The sequence below is a fragment of the Chenopodium album genome, chromosome 8 (assembly GCF_948465745.1).
Source record: "Chenopodium album chromosome 8, dcCheAlbu1.1, whole genome shotgun sequence".
NCBI lineage: Eukaryota > Viridiplantae > Streptophyta > Magnoliopsida > Caryophyllales > Amaranthaceae > Chenopodium > Chenopodium album.
The window spans coordinates 20,212,504-20,228,015 of NC_137841.1; the positions used below are offsets into that span (position 1 = coordinate 20,212,504).

The following is a 15,512-nucleotide window of genomic DNA, read 5'->3' on the forward strand; positions in this document are numbered from 1 at the left end:
TTTTTATATTATATTAAAAAAAAAACATTACATCTTTATCATATTCAAAAACCCAACAAAAACGATTATACTTCAACATAATAATCATAGTATCAAATTAATGAATATATATAACCCACACAATATAAAAATTCACCATAATTGTAAAACACTCAAACCCACAATGTTTTGTGTAACATATTTCATCCACAACCTAACAAATCTACTCCATTTATATGGAAAAGTTGTATCCTTCTTGTAGATCTAAGCATAAATAATGAAAGCAAGCAAGCACCGCACCGAAATGGAGATGAATTCAATGATAGAAGAGTAAAGGTAGAATTGTAGAAAGATACGAAAAATAGTCTGTGAGATATATGGAGGAACTAGGAAGAGAGATGGAGGGACTATCTTGAATTCCTAATTGAAGAACTAAAGAACAAAGGAGAGAGCAAACAAGGGGGATGACGGGTGTGCATTAGAAGAGAGAGAATAGAAGTTGAAAAAAGTAAACCCTAACAGCCTAACTCAATAAAAGTACTGACTAAGGGTTTTTTTTTCATAATTTTTTAATAAAAAAACACACATATGGGTCAGCGGCTACCCGCCATTTACACAAGTCGGCCCATGATCCGACCCGAATACCCGCCAAATAATCCGGGTCGGGTACCCGTCAATTTTTAAAAAATAAAAAAATACCCGGTTAAATTAAGCCGGGTCAGCGGGTCATCGGGTCGGGTCATTTTGAACACCCTACCTCCTGATATACATCAAATGTTTCTCAAGAATTTTCTCCCCCAGAAGCTATCTATCTATCATCCCCACAAAATCTATCACCTTCTCCCAAACGGAGAAAACACAATAGACATTAGACAATTGCTGCTTTTTCAACAAATCAAAGTATAGATCGGTTGAATCTGAAGGTACACGTTGATTTTTGTATTGTTGATTAATTAATTAATTAGCTTTTATAGGGTTACAGATATTAAGTAGAATTTGAAGCCATAATTTTTGATTGATAATATTGTTTGTGTAATATTAGTTTTTAGGGAATTGAAGGAAGGAAGGAAGGATGTCTAAGTTGTTTAATAAAATTGGAAAAGAATTATGTTATCCTTGTGTTCCAGCGAGTTGGGTTTGTAGGACGGTAGAATTTGTAAAGCGATTTCAAGATCACCGCCCAAAACACCAAATATTATATCCTTGTCATGAGCGTCGGTGGCCTGCGCCAAAAGATTCCTCTTATTGGAGACAAAGACGACATGAACATGATGAGGATGGGTTTTTGTGGTGTATGAACAACATTAGTGAAATACGCAATTTATTTTCATCTGACCTTGTAATTTATGAAAATAAACGCCCCTACTTTAACAAAGGTACGACCTTTGATGTAAAGTTGAAGTTGAGAGTCTTAGGGGAAAGGACATCTTGGTTTGTTGCTTTTTTGTGCCTGTGTTTTGGTTAGAACCTACTTGCAACAGTATTCGGGGGATAATCACTGCCTTTTCTAAGCTACCCAATCTGGAGGTGGTCGTGGTGGCTAAAATGAGGCCTAATTTTGCCGATGATGAGGACACTTTTAACCACTTCTTTTCGGGTTTTCCTTCCTCCTGGCTTGCAGTCCCTTTCTCTGACACGCTACGTCGTGAGAGAGTAAGCAAGTCCCTTGGCCTTATGCATTCCCCAAAGGCTCTCCTTGTAGACCACCATCAAACAGTTGTTTTGCACGAATCTATGAGTGATAATGGATTATCTTATCCCCCCCTTTATCTTCCTTATGATGAATTCCTTTGGTGGAAAATTCACACCCACCTCCATTCAATTTTAGACTCTGAATTTGTTTTCAAGATAAAGAATAATAATAATAATTCTGCAACAGTGGTTATAGATCATGAGAATAAGGTCTCAGTTTATGAACTCAAAGATAAGCTTGTGGGGTTGTACTTGTGCTTTGATGGCACCTTGATTCGGACGCTCGACTTGGTTTCTCAAGAATGTATGGCTCGAAACCAGGACTTTCATATCGTCATGGTCTATTTACCTTACAGAAACAGTGTGGACCCACTATTGTTCCAGGAGGCTGTCAATCATGTCTTACGTGAGCTCGAGATACCTCCTAATCCTAGTTGGTGGGTTTCACCGTTCAATGACTTTGTAAGCCGCAAGCTCTGGGAAGTTGGTGTGGATCTTTGCTATTCCAATGATGAAGATCAAGTGGTCATTTTGGACCCCAAAATGAACGTCGCGGATTACTTGGGGAAATATGTGATTAATCGGTTGGGTATCAATGGATATCCCTTCACCAGGCACTTCCTTGTCCAGAGAGAACTGGAGGCGATAAGGGCAGTCACCTTAGAGTCTTTGCTGGTTTATGGGTCACGGGATTATGTTCTTCGCATGAATATGACTAATGATATTGATCAAGTGCCTATAGCAGAACTCGGGGGAAAGAATGTTCTTCTTTACATTGACCAACTGGAAACGCCGTCAAACACTTATCATACATTGCTTGACTGGTATGATCGGACTAAGAAGACAGCAAAGGCTGCTGATTGTGAAGTGGTATTTGTTCACTTTGATGGCAAAGAAGCTACTAGTACACCAATAATGCCAATACAAATGCCTATGCCATGGTTGGTGTGCCCCTTTGACCCCCAACACACTATTTTTGTGAAAGAAGTGATTTTCAAGGCCCATCCAAATGTGGGTGGTATTCTTGCAGCATTTGATAAAGATGGCCATATCATCACATTATATGCTAAAGATCTTCTAGACTCATTTGGACCAGAGGGTTTCCCATCGTACGATGGCTTGCACAACGAGATGGTTCACCATATTGGGCTTCATTATGATTTAAACATGGATGATTTGTTTGATGATGGCCCTCTGAAATCCAATCCATCACTATTAACCTGCGATAGTAGAGAGTCTCTCCTTTTCACATAATAAAAATGCATGCATTTTGTCATGAATGTCACTATCTCTTCCCTTAAACTATCTTTCTTTCCACTTAATATCTATATACTATTAAATTTCTCACTTTTTAAGTTCCTTCAGTGTTTACCTTTAATTTTTTCTTCTCTTCCAGTATAATAAGGTATTATATAGTGGGCAGTGTTTTATTATCTTTCTTATTCTTTTTTCTTTTATCTTTGTGGTGCTTTGTAATCTTATTGATTACTTTAATACAAATTTTGTCACTTTACGAGTAATGCAGGGAAAAGCATATATATTTTAGGTTCATATGAGAACTCTTTTTATATAAGAACCATGAGTACTCCTCAAATTTAGAACATGCGTTATATTTTTTAGAACATGAAAACTTGCACATATATGGATGTTCTTAAATATCAAGGTCATGTTCTAAAACATCAAGGTTATGTTCTTTATTTTTAAGGTTATGTTCTGATTTTTTTGTGTTCTGAATTATGAAGGTTATGATGTTCTAAACACGATAATTTAAAACATCACCTTGAAATTTTAGAACATGTATATTTGTTTAGGTTTCTATGCTCTAAAATGTGTACCTGTATGTTCTAAAAAGTATTGCATATGTTCTAAATTTGAGGAGTTCTTATGGTTCTCATGTAATGAGAGTTCTCATGGGATCCTCACCATATATATATATATATATATATATATATATATATATATATATATATATATATATATATATATATATATATATATATATATATATATATATATATATTTTAACACTCAATAACATTCAATGACGTAAACTTCCCTTGACTTGCTGATGTGAATTTATACAAAACATTGGATGAGCTTATAAACTATACTAACTGTACTACAACTTAAAAACAATGCTCTGTTTGACTACGTATGACTGATTTGGAAAATTTTACACTCCACTTATGTAATCCCCCGTATTTTTAAATATTTTATAAATGAAATTTTATTTTATTTATAATATTTATTTGTACTTTTCCGGAATTTAATTACAAAAGTTTCAAATTATTAATATTGGTCAAAAATTATTTTAGCACAAACTATTTTATGAACCTATGTTCTACAATTCATGATCATACAAACAAAGCCTAGTCCATTTCATTTACCTAATTGGCCCAATAATTTTATGAGGCCCAATCTTCTTACTTACCCTACAACATTCTCTCCTATAAATACCCCATTAATCCCCAAAAATTTCCCACACCAAAAGGTTAGTCTTATTTTCTCTCTCCTTTGTTTTATTAATTTGTATAATTATAATTATTGATTTATGGATTTTGATTTTATTGTTTGAAAGTAATTTAATTAGTATCAAGTTGTATTTTGATGACTAAACTTTATAATTTCAGATTTTATAAGTATCATAATTTTCAGATTTTGTAAATTTTATAACCTAGGGTTTTTAATTATTGAAAATCATGATTTTAGGGTTTTTATGAACAATTGATTTAGGACTTTTATAGTAATGATGTTTTGAAATTTTGGTGATTATAACTAATTATTAGTTTAACTTAATTCCAGATTATTTTGAACATGTAAATTCGTGTTTTAGTTTTTAGATTTTCGTTCGTTAATATTAATCCCGTTTTAATCCCGATCAGATTCTGAACTCATCCGATTTTGATGAAAAAATAGTGTTTTCCATGTGAAAACAATGTTTTAAGAAAGACTCACTACCTTTGGTAGTGAGAACCACCCTCTCGTGGCCAAATTCAGCCTCTAAATATGATTTTCGGGCAGTTTTTGATTTTAACGAAGTTTTTTTTTTACTTAAAATATTATCCTTGAGTTTGATTAATAAAATTAATTATGTTTAAAGTTAATTAAACATAAATATATGTTTTTATTGAAGTTTTAAGTGTTGGAAATAGTTTCTAAGTACTACTTTTAATGTTTTATAAAGAGGGTTTAATCACCCATTAAAAAGGGAGATTTTTAGGGGTTTTTATATAATTTTCAGATTTTTATTAGACTTTGAACTTGCTGTAATTTCATGTATAAGAGTGTATTTTAAGGTTTTTATGAAGAAAATTTAAAGAACTATATATAAGCCTTTAATTTTAACTAAAGGGAAGGTTTTAAAGTGTTGTTTGATTTGGATTTTGAAGGTTTTAAAGTAAGTTAGTATTGCTGTAAATTTGATTGATTGGGTATTGATTGAGATGTTATTATTTGGCTTAGGAGAGGAGTTTATTGAAGGTGATTTCTAGTTAGTAAAGTGGCATACCAATTCGTTTGCTTAAGGTACGTACAAGTTACGAAACCTTTCTTTTAGGTGCATGTTTAAGGACGACGGATCGAGAACTTAGTATTAGTATAGGGATGACTGAGTTAAATTGTTTGGTTATACATTGTGAATTTCGTATAACGTGCACTATTTTATATTGCAAGTATTATTTGTGCTCTAATTATGCAAGGTGCGCTTAGAGGGAAAGGTATATTATTGGTGTAATGATTAATTTATTACTCATTCATGATTATGCAAGCAGGATGAGTAAAGGAAGAATTTAAGTCTTCTAAGACGAGGTTAAGGTTTTGGGGTGCCTTATGCACTCAAGGTGTTTATACACCGAGGTAGTAAAGGAATAAATAATAAATGTTGCTTGCCACTAATAAATCAAGAATTGAAATTGAAAAGTTGTTTTACTTGATTGAATTGATATTGGATTGATTGTATTGTTATGCATATGAGTCATCACCAAGTCTAAACCCGTAAATCACGTAAAGTGCAAGATGGATGAGCAATAAAACTCTGGATTGGTGCACTTCTGGAGTAATGACAATCAGGGGTTGGGGTACATGGGGTATTAGCCGTGTACTTTTCTCGAGGCCGTCTGATCTACGAGTCTCTTATTTCAAATATTTTTCAAAACTAGGAGTTAGGTGAGATCTCATACTAACTACGGTCACGGAGTCGCGTCCGTGGTCGTTGGATGTTTATTGATGTTTCCGAAAGGAGGCATGGGGTTTTTCTTTTATTGATGTTCCAAATGGAGCATGGGTTGGACAACCTTGTCTATTGCGTAATCCAATGAATAAAAATAATGATTTACCTATTATTAATTAATGGAGTCTTAGTAATATAAATAGTTGAGTCGTGTGTTGAGTCTATAATTTAATGATGCATGATGATTGATTATTAGTAGCATGTTATGGATTTCTTAATTTGTTTTCGCAGCTTGTATGTACTCAGCTTTGCTGACTGCGTGCTTTTGTGTGTGTCTTTCTTTGGTCATGGCCTTCGCCTTTCAATGACCCTGTGACGATCCAATTTTTACACTTGTAATATTGGGGAGCATAATTACCACAGGTTCTTACACATGCAGCATTCATCAGGGTTGTGGGATCTTGAGTAGAGAGTTGGTTGTTTGCATTTTATTTCTTTTGCAAGTTTGAATTTATTTTAATTCGATTTTATTTGACACTAATTCTTTTGGGTTTGAATTTATTCGAACACTGGAATTAATCACTTACTACTTTTATTGGGTTTTGAATAAGGGCCTTAATGGTTCCAAGTTGTATGACTTAATTTGGTTTCATTCGTTGGTTTTGAAACTTATTTATAACTGATTTAGTTTTTCCGTTGCTATTTTCTGATAAAGCCTTAACGTTTGAACACGTGGCGGTAGCACGCCAGTAATTCTCTTGAATGTTGTTCAGGGTCCTCACAAGTTTAAAGAGAGAATTATTGGGGTGTTACAACTTAGCTTGAATAAAAGGTAGAATTTTGAACTTGTTCGGACAAAACGCAAAATTTCGGCACAGCTAGTCTATTACCAACACTGTTATAACATGGCATGATCGATTATGTTGCTTCCTTGTCTTGTTGCTTTATCCCATGAAATCATCATATATAATTACTTGTAATGTTAGATTAGTCATGTCTTACACCCATTAGCTTCCTTTCTAAATTAAATAGATAGAAAAGGGATCTTACAAAATTGGTTTCCTTTAAATCTTCAATTAAATCATAGTGTTTTCGCTGCTAATGCTTTGTCAAGTAAAAAATGGTTGTAAATTGATGTGATTTTTAATTTTGATCAGCGCATTTGCTAAATGGTACTACTATGATAGATGTCAAATGGATGGATTTTAAGGTAGAAATTTATTTTGTAGTTGTTTGGGATCTTAATAATCTGTCCGCAATTGATAGTCACTATTTGGGGCTTGTGTAAGCCTCATATATTGGTTGAATTAAAATCACTTGTTCTCTTATATGGTTGCTAAAGTTGTCTTTCTCAGCTTGATGTTAATTATAATACTTCCTCCGTTTTTTTTAGTTATGTCACATTTATCAAATGGCCCTCACATTTTGTTGAGGTTTCACAACTAAAATAACCAGAGGAAGTATATTATTGATGGACTATTCATAATTTCACATTGCAGGATATTTCGTGACTTGCATAAGAGACCTTAGTCAGATGAAGGTACCTGTCATGTCATCAAAATAATTCACAGATGAAAGGAACGCTGTGAGCAAGCAAGTCCTTTTCACATCTTGTAACCTTCTGTGGAGTTGTCTTGAAATGCATATTAATGATCATCAGGTAAGTGAGGTTATCAAGTATGTAACAAACAGCAGTGCTGATAGGCTATCTGGAGGCTTATTTTCATAGAATTACAATGCTTTGATTTCTATATAAAATATTTTGTGCTGCATGTTTTCAGCTTCTGTCTTTTCATATTCTTATGTAATCTTTAACTCTTTCCTTTCTCCTTTATATTTTCTCAGCTTAATGGAAGTTTTTAGTTGTCTTCAACTTTCAATGAATGCCTTTTCTATTTCCCTACTTCTATCTTTTTCTTGGGACTATGTGCAAACCCTTGTCTTAAAATCTACGGAGTAATTCTTGAACACCTTATAATTCTCTTAGTCTTAAACATAAACTATAATTGAGATTACAGCCTCATGGTTTAATATAACTTGCAAAGATTTAATGCTTTTTTGGTTTGGTTAGTGGTTTTATCTCTTACATTCTCACCATTTCAAGCTTTTTTTTTTTTTTTTTTTTTTTTTAAAATATTTAATTTGAAATGTTTATTCCTTTCTAGTGTACCTCTTTTGAATCCATGCTGGCTAGAATGACTTCCTATGAGATTTTTTTTTATATGTTTTTTTCCAGCCCGAAGATGTTGGAATTTGGAAATAATAGAAGAGGTAATATTATGATATCCCCTCCAAAAAAAAAAAGAAAAAAAAAGGAAAAAGAAAATTTAATACTCCCTCCGTTGCTCTAAGTTCTACCCGCTTTGACTTTTCACATATGCCAATGCACATGTTTAACTCGAAATATCTTTAGTTTCAGTTTAGTAAAAATTATATATTCTTATAGTACTCATCAAGACGTATTAAACAATACCTCATATGACTGTATATCTACTTATATATTAGACGAATTATAGAAGATTCTCTTAAATTGTGAACAGTGTCAAGATTCCAAACATATACAACTTAAAGAAACGAACTATTATGATGTAATGGCGTTGAGGACATCTAGTAAGGTACAAGATTGTCAATATCTGCTATATTGTGTCCAAATTAGTAGCATTGTGTACTTGTAAAATATGTGGATGCAACTCAATCGTAGGTCAGAATCGTGCATTATAATGATAGGTTTGTTTTACTACAACGTTCAAAATCTGCGAATAGAACTTGATGTCCTCTTTAAGTCTGTAAGTTAGCAGAGTGTGTTGCAGGCTTGCAGCTACGCAATACTTGATTAAAAGATATTGCAAGAAAACCTTTGCTGGATATTCTCAAAGCAAAGCACGAAAGACCTCTAACCATACATAAAGAATGGCCAAACAAGCATATATCAAGACATTAATTTCTTGTTTCACCCAGAGCTGACGTAGTTGGTTCGTTGGTGCATTAAAAAAGATGGCATACTGTATCCTTACAATCTGCAATAGTCTAGGCTGCAGGAACACAACCAGTCATGTAGCAACACAGAAATAGGTGTTTCTAATTTCTTCGCTCTGAAAGTACAAAATACACGTCAGGTTACTTCCTCATTGATAATGACAGTTATGTATACTGTATAGTGGTGTCAGCAACAATGAAGATAGTGGAATATGGGTAAGGTCATGCTTGAGGAGTAGTGTGTATGCAGTAGCGAATGTGTGACTGCAAACAATTGGAGCAGGGGATGAAAATCTGTATCTTTCTTGAGTTTCATGCCAGAATTGTATTTGCTACATTAGATATTCTGTTTCATGAGAACAATTGGGAAATAGTAATGCAGCATTTAGATCATTATACAAATATACATAGCTGCATTTCAGATATAGTAATACAAGAGTACCTATCCCTTGATATGAAGGGGTTAAGGTAATGTGACAACATCTCCTGACACAATCATATTGGATGTGCTCACAAGTCTAGTTTAGTTGCTATGTGACATCTTATTGCTGTGTCATAGCCATTAGCCAATAGAGAAAATGCTCTCTGTGGCTTTAGTAAAACTCCTATCTATAAGATGATAGTTTGTTAGCTTCTTAATGCTGCTTTTTAATCAGAATAGAATCCTCTTATCTAGAACTCTTTTGTTACTTTTATTGGTCTCTCTCTTAAATTGTGGTTATTTGTCTTTTTGTGGGGACACTTGCCTGTGTAGTGTAGAAGTTGATACTTATAATATATTCCAATTTTGAAAGCAAGGATGCAATATACATGTTGTGCTTGGAATAGAAAGGAATTTGTTAGAATTTTTTAACAAGGAGCTGCTATCTGAAGCAGTTAGATCTAATGTTCTGCACATTCTTGAAGTCATTGAGTGCAGCATTTGGTCTTCATTCCTATGATCAGGTAATAAGAATCCTAGTATCTCTCCAATTATTCAACAAACATATAATTTTATTATGCTTTCAGCTGAAATTTTCCTTAATTAACCATTTCTTGTCCTATTCCCTTTCTCCATTTTTAGTGTATAAATTACAGGTTGTTCAGATTCAGGCTTTATGAAATTGATGAACCTATGGGACAAGGTCAACATAGTTTTGGAGCGTGTGATTCACATAATGTTTAATTCTTTGATTATCTTTCTGTTCGTTGTGACACGTTGATTGTTTCCCTTATAGTGTTGCATGTGATCATTTGCTTGTGGCGGTAGACCTTGAAGGTTTTTAGTATTTATAATTATATGTTTGCGATGTAATTTTGTTTGAGAGATTGCAAATTAGCTTTTTATTAGCATATCAAGAGAAAGTAGCAGCCATATAGTTTATAAGGGAGGTGGTAGGTTGAGTGGTGTAGCTTCTTCATTGGAAAATAATGTTTTTACCTCATACAAATTTGTAGGGATGTTAAAAAGAATCCAATCTGGCCAATCCGATCTTTTAGTTTTTGAATATTTCAGATCGGATATCCGAAAATTTTCGGATCAGATTTTTTGGATTTTCGGATATTCGAAATATCCAATTTTTTGATTGAATAGTATAAAGACATGGAAAAGTTTGATTTGTTGCGTTTTATAGAAGTATATGATATATAATTGAAGGTAGTCTTATCTTATTGTTTTCTTGAATAGGAGGAAATTACTTAGTATAAACTGTTTAGACTTACTGGTCAATAATTGATTCATTAGGTGATTTGGGCTTCTTTGGTGAATAGTTCTTGCTCTCATATTGATTTGATTTGATAAGGATATATAGGAGAAAGAGGGACAACTGAGTTGTTGGTGAGGAAAGTTTCAACAAGAGAAAGACATGGCAGAATATGGAAAACGGCAGAATGCTTTCCCACTTTTACTTTTGTTTCTTAAATTGTTCACTCTATGTCAATCACTGGATTTTATAGAACTATACTCCATAGAAGACTACTTTATAATGATGTTATTAACGTTTATTCTTGGAAAGTTATAATGGTGTCATTATATTATTATTAATATTGATTATAACTTATTAGACTTCATTATAATAGAGACATTAATGTATTTTACTGAATTTCTTTATGTAGAAGATTATGATCCTTGTGAAGATTTATGGCAAAAAGAGAGAGAACTTTCTTAATATTAAGGTAAAGATGGGACCTTTCAAAAAAAAAAAAAAAAAAAAAAAGGTAAAGTTGGGAACAAAATAAACAAATGTTCTATACAAGTTATTGGATAAGATAAAGAATGTCGTGAGTGAGGATGCTTTTGAATTCCTGTTCTTGTGCACTGTCCACTTAAGTATGTAGCTCATATGTAGCTGATTCAATGCTCAAGAAAAGCTTAGTCAGCACAGTAACATAATATAAACCATACCTATTGCCAATAGAGAAAATTTTCAAAAGGGGAATATTGTCTCATTGTGATGATGACCAATTTGGAAGGATAGAACCGAAGTATTTAGCATTATGCTGATGCAGTATGCCAGTATGTTTTCAATGTTGTCAAAACCAGGGGTTGGTACTATAGATTAAGGCCCCGTTTCTTTCAACTGAATGGATCATAACTGAACTAAATGGTTCTGAACTGATCTGAACTGAACAGAATAGTTCTGAACTGAACGGAATGGAATGACTTAAAAGTTGAAAGAAACAGGGCCTAACTCCCAGTTTATCTGATGGGTATGAATGTATGATACTATGATTTTCCCATGCCTTTTGTCATTCTTGAATCGTTTTGCTGTCGTAAACCTTTGTGGTTGGTGAATTCAGACAATGGAAGGTTTCCATATATGAGATAGTCTATGAACATGTGCGTAGCCATCTTTAGAACGATGTGCAATGCATTTGTTAGCTATTCAGTGCTATTACTGTCCCCTAGAAGATAGACTTGGTTCATTGTCTGTTATTCCAATTTTAATTGAGTGATACACTTTGCTGTCACTCACTAATGTCAAATATCAAAATTATAGACCTGGTAGATATCTATTCTATATGCAGGTCAACACGTGTTCAATATTTATTGGGCATGGAAATGTGACTTCATGCATATCATGCGCTGCTGATTCCATAGGCATAGAAATTCCAGCTTTTGAACTCTAAGTATGATCCCTATGATTGGATAAAGCAAACTCAGGTTGAATATCCGCTACTTGCTATTACTGCTTTTATATTTTGCATTTGAGTCATGTTGTTCCTATCATTATGCTTTTATTTTGTAACAAGTGTGTTTCTGATTGTAAGGTGTCAATGCATATACCATACTGCACCAAACTTTTTCACTTGCCTGTATATTTGCACTCTGGATTTGACTAATGTAGCCTTTTCCCCATTCTTCTTATAAAAACCTATAATGTCTTAGTTACTAATGTATATCTTTAACACTTTCTTCAGGAATCATTTGATCCAGTGGAAGTAAGGGCCTCTGGATTGTGCCAGAGTGGAAAACTGCTCCTGTATGACCATCAGTGTCTTAGTTTTCTGATTCTTTCAAAGAATATGATATAGTTTGTTTGACTTATTGTTGTATTTTTTTTCAGTTTTTATCATTTCTTTTATGTCATTATCTTCTGCCTTGCTGGAGGATGCACAGGCGACAAATATTATTTTAAATCCTGGTTTAGCTTTTGGATTTGGAGAGCATGCTACAACCAAGATGTGTTTGCTGTTGCTACATCAAACTGTAACAGGAGGTGAACATTTCCTGGAGTACGGCACAGGGTCTGGAAATCTCTCAATTGCAGCTTTGAAGGTACACTCTACATAAAAGGAAATCCATATTGTTTGGAATCTTTATATCTTTTTTTAATTTTTAAAACATATTATTTGGAATCTTCCGTGTAGTTTTAGACTCTCCATTCTGTAAGATATGGCCTTTTCATTTTAGTGAAGATGGACTAAAGTTTCTTTCCACTGTGTATCCAGTTCACTCGTATTGATTATTGTTTCTCATAAGAGGGGTTAATGGTACAACATGGCATGTGGAGGAAAACCTTTTAATTTTTCTTAGAACTCTCGTGAGAACAGATTGTTTGGATCTAAATCCTTTGGCTGACAAGAACTGCTAACTGTTTTTTGAAGTTGAACCACTTTTTGTAGCTCCTTATTTCCAAAAGTTTGCTCTTAATTTTTAGGTAATTTTTTTTTTTTTTTTTTTTTTTTTTGGATAGCCAATTTTTAGGTAATTTTTCTAAAAAGGGATCTGCACAATTAAGAAAGAATATTGAGTACAAGGCTAGGTATAAACACTTAATAGTGAATGGAAAGCGGAACTAACGATTGATTCCTTCCATTTGACTCTTAGCATATGCTAATTGTACTCATAAGTTTATTTCATTGACAAGCTTGACTATATATTTTTCGGAAGAGAGTGTTGGGAAACCTTGATGTTCTGCCCTTATACCTTCTCAAAATGATTGAAATGTATGCCCTACCTTTTCTAATTGACTATACTGATCTAGTGATCTTGTTAAATCATAATGGCTCTTGTTTTATAAACATAAATTTTGTCAAATGCAGTTGGGTGCAACTTTGTCAGTTGGGGTTGATATTGATCCTCAAGCAATAACAGCCACACATCAGACTGCTGAACTGAACAATATAGAACCTCAGAAATTGATGCTGTATTTAGTACCCTCAAAAGACAATACTTCTTGTCTGGAAGAAAAAGTGCAGGAAAATATGCATGCTATGGAGCTTGCTGCAGATCAAAATGTCATAGAGACAGATAAATACGACAGTCATTAAGGGGCATCCCGGTGCACATTGGCGTCCCCGCTAGGTGAGGGTCCGGGGAAGGGTCCCACCACAAGGGTGTATAGGGGGCAAGCCTTCCCTTGTCAAATACGACAGTCATTGCGAACATTTTATTAAATCTGCTTTTGTCTTTGGTGGATGAAATTGTTTCATGTGCTAAAGTAGGAGCAACAGTTGGCCTCTCTGGTGTATTACATGGCCAGGTAGTTGACTTCCATCAAATTTATTATATCCTGATTTCTGAACACAAACTTACTCTGAAGAACATAAATTTAGTTTCCATATATTTGCACTTTTGATGTGACCAAACTATATTGCACAAAAACAATAATGTTGACCCAGTGTGGATCAAGTCTAAAAAGACTTGCAGGAAAGTTAAGATATTATGGAGAGAAATTGAGAATACAAAACACACTAATTTTTAGTACTTTTATATGCCTGTGACGCTGTTATTAACTACAACTAGACAGTGGTAAGAAACTGAAAAGGTATATATTCTGAGTTACTGTTATTGGTGGTGGTTTTATATGTTGTAGACCGATATTCACAGTATTTGGAAGACATTTCAGTCTCTGAAATGGAAGATTGGGCTTGCATAAAGGGAAGAAAGAAATGAAGTAGCTAGAAAGGGAGATAATGGAACTCTGGAAGACATCGTTTCCATTCATAGTGCTGTAAACAAAAGAAGAAACCGCTAAAAAATGATTATTCCATTTGTTGTATAAGTTTTGCTTGTTAATTGGCAGGGATACTCTTCTGAGTTTTCACATTTTCCAAGTTCCGACACTGAAGGAGTGGACTTATTTTACGGGAACTATCTCTTGTAACCCTGCAATTTTAATATTTTTTTATTTAATTATCAACATTGTTGTATTTTTGCAGGGATATAAAATGGTGTTGTTGAAGTTGAAGGAGTTGCTAATGAACAAGCATCAGAACAAGAAGCAGATAATTAAAGCTGCTGAAGGTACGTAGCTGAAATGCACACGTTTGTTTTATTTCTTTTTAGTTTACAGCTGCTTCATAGTTTTACATTTGTTCAATTCATATAAGCGGGTTGTCACGCGTCAGCGCAGATCGCCCGTGCGGCGCCTGAATCTCCGAGGCTTAGATCCAGGCCAGCCTACCCCATATGCGCAACAAGCTTGAAAACAAGGAATAAGACACGCAATAAAATTAACCTGCACCAACACATATGCATGAGTATCGGACCAACCAGACATGGGAGTTGCCTCATATGGGACACGCTGTGCCATAGCGCCTGGGAAACTGTCCGCACGTGATAAGCTCCCCCACCTAAGTCGCAAACGCCCTCATGTGGCGCTCACGAGCATGCTGCTAGAATGGGCAATGGCCGAGCTATTAAGTCATCCTCGAGTTATGGCAGCACAAGACGAATAAGAGGAAGTATCGAGAGCAAAACATGATCGAGTAAGCGAGGAGGATTTAAAGAACATGAACTACCTAAAAGTAGTGATCAAGGAGATGCTAAATCTACATCCCCACTTTCAATGTTGCTCTTTCGCGAATCATCTTAGCTTGCACGTATTTCAAGAAAGCGATTTAAAAGTATAAAACAATAAATTAATCAATATGGTTTAAATACAAGAATGTGATTATAAGTTGTTGATTGTTATAGATAAGACTAATTAGACCTGGTTATTGGGCGGGTCGGGTCAGGGTTGGAAGCGGGTCGGGTCATAAGAGAGTCGCTTTATAGCAGATCGATAACGGGTCGGGCCAAATGGGTGACGCCCCGATAGTAGGACAATATTTGGCGTGTCGGTAAACGAACAAGAAAAATAAAAAACACAATGAGTACAAATAGAATCAGATTCCCTTTGATATCATCGCTTACTATCAGGCATTATAAATGAATACGAATTAGTACACGTAATTTTTTTTTTAACAAAGTACATTTTATTTTTCAAAATTA

At 34.2% G+C, this 15,512-nt stretch overlaps 1 protein-coding gene and 1 pseudogene across 1 annotated transcript; both read left to right on the forward strand.

Annotated features, from left to right (window-relative positions):
• Positions 1-1,524: 1,524 nt before the first annotated feature.
• LOC145642796 (putative nucleoredoxin 1) lies at positions 1,525-2,925 on the forward strand. Its single transcript, XM_081693966.1, has one exon. It carries the CDS (start codon positions 1,525-1,527, stop codon positions 2,923-2,925), a length of 1,401 nt encoding a protein of 466 aa, XP_081550092.1.
• Positions 2,926-9,071: 6,146 nt separating this feature from the next.
• On the forward strand, positions 9,072-14,192 carry LOC145642797 (uncharacterized; annotated as a pseudogene).
• The last annotated feature ends 1,320 nt before the right edge of the window (positions 14,193-15,512 follow it).

Excerpts from the sequence above, each read along its gene's own strand:
- LOC145642796 (XM_081693966.1), top strand. The coding sequence starts at position 1,525 with ATGAGGCCTAATTTTGCCGATGATGAGGACACTTTTAACCACTTCTTT.